The 7935-nt window shown below is 35.0% G+C and overlaps 1 protein-coding gene across 1 annotated transcript in view; it reads right to left on the bottom strand.

Annotated features, from left to right (window-relative positions):
- Nucleotides 1–701: 701 nt before the first annotated feature.
- Nucleotides 702–7935, bottom strand: part of LOC107601143 (structural maintenance of chromosomes flexible hinge domain-containing protein 1-like) — a 34259-nt gene continuing 27025 nt past the window's right edge. The window contains 6 exon segments of the mRNA XM_016293198.1: nucleotides 702–1308; nucleotides 1415–1525; nucleotides 3414–3572; nucleotides 4825–4999; nucleotides 5084–5154; nucleotides 6286–6395. Of these exon segments, the coding sequence (XP_016148684.1) occupies nucleotides 1301–1308; nucleotides 1415–1525; nucleotides 3414–3572; nucleotides 4825–4999; nucleotides 5084–5154; nucleotides 6286–6395 (634 nt within the window). The 3' untranslated portion in view covers nucleotides 702–1300.

Raw genomic sequence — 7935 nt, 5'->3', positions numbered from 1 at the left:
AAGAGCACCAAGCGACCCACAGGTGAGCCGGTGACACTTAACGGGGTTAAAGAACCAATCCTTGTAACACTTTAGTTTAGGGACCCATTCTCATTATTAGTTGCTTATTACCATGCAAATTAGTAGCATACTGGCTGTTAATTATTACTTATAATAAAGCAGATATCAACGCCTTATTCTGTATGACTATATTCTAGAGCCCTTAATCCTACCCCATACCTAAACTACCGTAGTACTAATAAAGCAGTAATAGGAGTCTATTGAGGCAAAAGTCACAGTTAATAGTGAGAGTTGGTCCCCAAACTTAAGTGTGACCCCAATCCTAAATGGCCCAAATAGAAATTTTCTTGAAGCACTTCGATTACAAAATAAAAACTTGACATTATTACAATACAAATAGATTTTCTTGAGTAAAAATATCCTTTAGTAATGCATATTACATAATACCCTTACAAGCTTTACCAACACATGAAACTCTTATTATACAGCATACTATGTACTACAAAAATATTTTTTTTTGTAGTTTTTTTTTAGGTTTGTGTAAAGCAAGTTACTTGACTTCAGCAAATCAAAACATTTATTTTACAATTTTTCCATATAGCACTCTATATGCCAAAGCTGCGTGAATAACATTTTTAAACTACAAAAAATAGTTTATTATAGGAACAAAAATGCACAAACAAAATTAAGCAAAGAAGACAAAAGGACATCAGTTTGTTATGGTAAAGAATAGCTGTCGTGCTGAAAAATAAGTTGGATAAATTAATAAATTATTACCCATATTAGATCACTATAATAGTCCACTTGAAGGAGTGAATGAAAACGATTAGTGAATTTAGACACTTGAGTGGAAAAGTGCAATCAATGTTCACTATGTTGCGTATGGTTTAACGGAGTATCTGTTGAAATGCTATTGTAAGCTGTATGCATCCACTACAATGTATGCGTGCAAAAACCAAAGTATACACTGAACTTTCTAAACACATGATGAGAAAACAATCCCACTTGAACAGAGCTCCAGTGAAAGTGTGACTGCTGGAAGGTTTGCTGAATTAAAAAAAAAAAAAAGACAAGACCTGATGCAAGTGTAAAAACGTTTTTTTTTTCCTCAAAGAAAGATACAAAATATATTATGGACACAGTCCAATTATTGAACTTTTGTTTTTGCTTTCTGCTTCAATCAGACAACTCATAATCTGTAAAGAGTGAACAAAAAAAGGATTTGCAAATGAACAAAATACTTGTTGACACTGATTAACCTAATAAAAAAGCACGGCATCAGCTGTCAGCTCGTGCAACTTCATGAATCTGCAGAAACAAAACAACAACAAACTATTAACTTCAATGAAAAAGCAACAGACAAGTCAGAAAAAAACTGTGGAATAGCAAACACTTCAGACGACTGTTGATGTACCCAGTTTGCGTGTTTTGCGCCGGGATCTTTTAGAAGGGACTGAGGGCTCGGGCATTTCTGGCTCAAGGCTCCTTTTCACTCTTACAGCGTAGAGTCGTGTAGGAGTGCTGGCTGCAGACACAGACACAGATACAGACACAGACAAACACACACACACACACACACACACACACACACACACACACACACTCACCCACAGAGAGACACAGACAAACACACACACACACAGACATAAACAAACACACACACACACACACACACACACACACACACACACACACACACACAAACAAACACACATTTCAATTCTTGTCAGTATTCACCAATCACAGAAAGGATAGAGTGAAAAAACAGTTAAGAAACTTGACTATCATTTCTACTAGGGATTTGAAGAGTCCCAGATTCACATCAGTGCATTGGAATAAAGGTTAAATAAAGGTTTTTTATAGTATTTTATATGTAGATTGATTTCTCCTCTCTAAACATTAACATTAATATGGCAGAGGTAGAGCTGCATCTTCCACCAAATAATTACAACGAACCAAAGAAATAAAAGTGAACTATCTGTACCATATTGAATTGCATAGCGTATTTTATTGCATTGAATCGCATTGTGTTGAATCGACTCGAAATCGGATCGCACTGCATCGTAATGGGCTCGCATCGCATCGGAAGCGGTCGCATCGCTCCTGAGACTCAGAGAAAAAAGCTTTGCGAATTTAGTATTTTTTCATTACATTGTTTAGAGCATAAGAAAAAAATGGAAAAATAAAATTTTTGAAAAATTATATTTTATTCATATATGTTATGTCCTCTGTAGAGGACACCAGGACTCAATTTTTCTAAAAAGAATAAAATGACATGAATAAACATGAAAAGGCAAAAACTTAATTTTTTTTTAAAAATCACGAATCAATTTTTAGGTTTCAGGATTTTTTTATACCAAATTTTGTTTGAGGATGATTCTCAACTATGTTATTAAATATATAACAGAATGATTTGATATACCATTTTGCTTTATGCAATGTGTGTGTAAAATTTCCATAAACTTGTTTTCCCATTAAACACAATGTTATCTATACACTGTATCTAATTTGCATATTATTGTGTACTGTTGGGACAGCACATTGAAAAAAGAAGTGTAATAATGGTACTAATAATTGCCCAGATTGTCATAATATCTAATATTTCATAGGAATATTGATATATAATGTATTTTCCTATTCAATTGTTTTGTCTCCCAAAATGTATAATAAACATGCTTTTAGTCCTGGTGTCCTCTACAGTGGACATGTATGATGTCCTGTTTCATAACAGAAAGTCATATTTTGATTTGAAACCCCATAACATTTTCCTGAGATGTTGATTTACGACAAACAATTTGATAATTAATCATGATAAAATTACAAAATATTATTATATTTCCATAAGGATGTACAATTTTATCACTAAATTAATTAAATTAATGTCAGCCATTTTTAAAGACCAAGGAGAGGGGAGTGTTCATGGTGAAAACTTCCAAATATTTGGCATAATTTGGTATTAACTTTGACTTTTCCCTCAATAAATTCCTAATTGGCTGCTTTTTAATAGTTAGTAAGGTAGTTGTTAAGTTTAGGTGTTGGCTAGGATTAGGGATGTAGAATAAGGCATTAATATGTGCGTAATTACTACTAATAAATGGCTAATATTCTAGTAATATGCATGCTAATAAGCCACTAGGTTCAGAGACCCTAAAATAAAGTGTTACCCAAGGTTCTTTCCAAACTGTTGCTTCACCATTCCAGTAGCTCAGCTAAAACAGAAATTAATTTAATAAAAATTCTAAATGTGTAAGAATGTGCAAATCTTGAAAAAGTTTTCAAATATTTCCTAAGAGCATCTACTTTATCCCCCTTAATGACAAAGCAAACAGATCTGTGATAACTTTATGCCAATCATCGAAATTCTGGTTTTGCGTTCAGAAAGTAAGCAGCTCTGCAATGCCAAAAACACATACCAAGGGTTTCCTCAAGTTCCCTTAGCTCTTGCTCTTGCTGCTGGAGGTCTTGTTGTTTCTGTTTCATCTCAGGACTCTGCAGGTGCTCCAAATGACTGTTATACTCAGACCGGACCTCAGAGGCCTTCTGCATTGCAACACGACACTGCTGCAGTAACTCTGCACACACACAACCAAACATAAGACACAGCGACTACAGACAGCTCCCATCCATGAGACACATCATGCTCCTAGTGAACTCACATAAGTGTTTTTTAAGGCAAGACCCAACAAGTGAACAGGGTAAAAAAATGAACAAATCGATATTTCCTCCTCAGCTGATCAATCACGGTACAATAAGACTTTTTTTGTATTATGTAAGTTTTCTGAAATGTTTAAGTATCCAAATGATGCATTATCTAATTAAACATGCACTAATTATCTAATTAAATATTTTGCGTAATTTTACAAAACAACTGGATAAAGCAATTTTTTAGGCATTTTGTTTAGATAGTGTATTATAGAGAGGATTTGGGAAATCTCTTTTTAGCAATCCACAAATAAAAAATAAAAAAAAGTTTTTGGCACAAAATGTTAAATATATAATCAAACTAATGACATAAAACTGCAAAAACTTTCAGAATATATATAGGAATAAAACTGCTAATTTGTGTCAGTGAGTGTTGCTGGAGAAAAAAACAGCCTTTAAAGATATGTAATATAAATGAAATATACAAATGGAAATACATAAACTTTGATAAACTAAACACTTAAATGTGACCCTGGACCACAAAACCAGTCATAAGGGTCAATTTTTCAAAATTGAGATTTATACATCGCCTGAAAGCTGAATAAATAAGCTTTCCATTGATTTCCAACCATTTGAAAATCTGGAATCTGAAAAAAAATCTAAATATTGAGAAAATCGTCTTTAAAGTTGTCCAAATGAAGTTCTTAGCAATGCATATAACTAATCAAAAATTAAGTTTTGATATATTTACGGTAGGAAATTTACAAAATATCTTCATGGAACATGATCTTTACTGAATATCCCAATGATTTTTGGCATAAAAGAAAAATCAATAATTTTGACCCATACAATGTACTTTTGGCTATTGCTACAAATATCCCCCAGCGACTTAACACTGCTTTTGTGCTCCAGGGTCACAAATGTGTATTTTGGATGCTTTTTTTGACTAGTCTGAAATGAGACATGTTATGGAAACAAAATAGCCCAAAAACTGTAGTGTCTAGTACCATAAAAGTAATCGATGCACTCCAACATATGCTGAAGCATTCAAATAACTTCACTTAAATAACTCATTAGCTTAACTGTAACTTTTACAAGAAGAGAGATCAAACACACAAAGTATCTCAGATCACTCAGAGTACAGATCTTCCAGTGCACCAAGAGATGCAGTATGTTTGTTACCCATCTGATGGTGTATGCGGTTGTACTCTTTGGGTAATGGTGCTCCAAACACTTGTCCTCGAAGTTTCTCAATGGATGGAGCCTTGTTCTGCAGTCCTCCGAACTTCCCGTTGCTGCGAATCCGCTCTCCCTGACGCGTTAAGAGCGTGGGGCACTGCATCTTATTCTGAACCACCTACCAAACATACACGTTTATATGCATGTTTGCTGTAAATACTTGAAAATTCTTCATCACAAAGACATACACTCAGTGTCTTACCCCCCGACGATAATCATTAGCAGAATCCAAGTCATCAATTAGTATGGTGTCTCCAAGAAGACTTGCAAAAACTGAAAAAAAATCAGAACACGTCAGTCCCCTTTGCAGTTTGAATGTCCGCCCTGATCATACTCATAAAATAATGCACTGCCAACATCTGCAGGCTGCAAAATGTTTCATGCAAAGATGATTGTTCAAGCCAAAACACACGTGTACACACACACACACACACCATTTGCTCATTTGAATACTGCCAATGTAGCCTCTGCCAGGATACTTAGCTGTGATGAAAGCTTGCAAATAATTCCATTACATCATTGTATTACATAATTTTGTGATGCATTAGATGAATAGTTCACCCGTACTAACTGAGAAAGCGTTATTACGGAATATGGACTTACAGCCGGATGCAATGGTTTGAAGATTAAAACATCTTCATGATAAATGTATTTATTAAAAACACAGCTTTTGTCTTCTCCAGATGTTAGCTGATGGACTGGAGTGGTGTGGATTATCGTGATGTTTTTATCAGCTGTTTGGACTCTCAATCTGACGGCACCCATTCACTTCCATTGGTGAGCAAGTGATGCAATGCTACATTTCTCCAAATCTGATTTGGGTGAAATATTCCTTTAAGCTGGCAGTATTCTGGAAAGATTTAAATACGAAAGTCCAAAGCATATACACACAACTGAACGCAAAACATACGTAACGCCTTCCTCTCCCAAAATTTAACATCTTATTCCACAATGCATGCGAAGCTACTGAATGGGAATAAATCTATTAATAATAATTTGTCAATCGTGGGTTATTTTCTGGAAAATTAGTTTTGAATCTATTAATGTCATGAGAATTCATTATGCTATTTTTCAGCAGTATAAGCAGGATCCAAGGCTAGCACTAAATGAGAGTGGCAACTGGATCTGTTTATTAAATAATGAATTGTTATGGAGGTGCAGCAGGATATGACAGCTGTAAACACCAAATAATGTATTATAAATGACAGAATTGAGTTTTACATTTGTTGTAAATGCAATTATTTGAATTATTAACAAAAAAAAAAAAATAATACAGTATAGCAAGTTAAACAGGTTACAACAACTAATAATAACTCATGAGAACGCATTCTGGCTGGGAGATTTCTTACATTTTTATTAATCTTATTTTCTCAAAATGGTGTTCCATGTGTGCTTTTGTCTTACCTTTATTGCAGCTTTCTACGTGCTCAGGAAAAATAAGCATGTCTTTTACAAACTCAGGATTACCAATGGGACGGAAGAGAGGGGAGCCATTCCTGATGTGAGGCAGAGGCCTAAGACACATGAACAAACATGCACAGAAAAAAAAAGCATACAGCTGAGACAAAATAAACGCAATAAACTACTCACTAATTGTTAATTAAAGAGGTAATACTTAGGAAGTGATCTAGGAAACGTGGCGATATTTTTGAAGAACGCTGGTAACCAGACAGTTGCTGGTAGCCACTGACTTCCATAGTATTTTTTCCTTATAATGGAAGTCAATGGCTACCAGCAACTATTTGGTTACCGACGTTCTTCAAAATAACTTCTTCTGTGTTCAACAGAAGCAAGAAACTCATACAGGTTTGGAACAACTTGAGGGTGAGATGACGGCATCATTGTAATTTTTGGGTGAATTATCACTTTAAGGTTACACTCTCAAAAAAAAAAAAAAAAAAGTAACTAAAAAGTTTCAGTACATATGACGTGCAAAACAGTTCTGACAGCGGAAATCAGTCAGCTATTTCCTGTGTTTGTGTGAAGAATGACAGAAGACTAAACCAAGTGCTGTAAATTGTACAACTACTTGCCATCTATAATACTTCATATATCATAGGCATTCAGCAAACATGCAGTTACATAACTTCGGAACTAATGAAAATATCGAATTTTCATTTCATTCCAAAATTATGTAACAGCATGTTTGCTGAATGCCTGGATGTTATTGATCATATTGTGAGCAAATTTATCCACGCAAATGTTTCAGTTTTTTTTTGACCACGTAATTTTTTAAACAACTCAATTTTCCATTGAAAAGACAGACCTCTCTGGTGACCGAACACTTGGGTATTTTCCATTATATTTTCACTATTATGCCACCTTTATATTTAGAGCTTTAACAAAACAACCTGATACAAAAGCTTGGGCTCTCAGTTGTTTTGCACAATGATAAACAGCTTTACAGCTCGCACCTCAGATATTCAGCTAAAAAAAACATCCGTTTGGTTTTGATTATCATGTCTATCGCGTTGAAATTGTGCATTTTAAACCATATTAGTTTAAACTTCTGATATCGGGTTTTCTGAGCACACACGCACATAAAGCGTCTGTCACACGGCATGAGAATACTAAACTAAGTTCTCTTTCATGGCTTATTGCGCTTAAACTGTCAAATACACACAAGTTTACGTTTAAAACATGCATGCGTTACAAAAACAGTGGGTTATGTCTGTGAAGGTAAACAGCTGGGAAATAAATGGCATGTTTATATTAGATCTGTGTGGCAGCAGCAATATACAGTAGCCTAAATCAATCAATAAATACACTGCTCTCTTGTCTCCTCTGAGGCTGGGACTCTAAATAGTGTTCTGTGCTCGTCAGTGCAGCCAAAGGCAGAACAGTTAGCATGCTTTGCTTGAAATTTTGCCATGGTGCTGCGTGTGGAAACGTGCAGATTAAGGGGCGGTGATATTATAAGATCCCCTTTCTACGTCACGGCTGGAGCGAAATCTGAACGGCTCGTTATTTTTTCACAAGCTTACAGAGAAAGGCTTAGCAAAAAATATCTACTGGGTTGTTCTTTTTCACGTTTTCTGGGTTGGTAGATGCACC

Source organism: Sinocyclocheilus grahami, unplaced genomic scaffold, assembly GCF_001515645.1.
Source record: "Sinocyclocheilus grahami isolate Dianchi unplaced genomic scaffold, SAMN03320097.WGS_v1.1 scaffold300.1, whole genome shotgun sequence".
NCBI lineage: Eukaryota > Metazoa > Chordata > Actinopteri > Cypriniformes > Cyprinidae > Sinocyclocheilus > Sinocyclocheilus grahami.
This window is presented reverse-complemented; position numbering and strand designations above follow the sequence as displayed.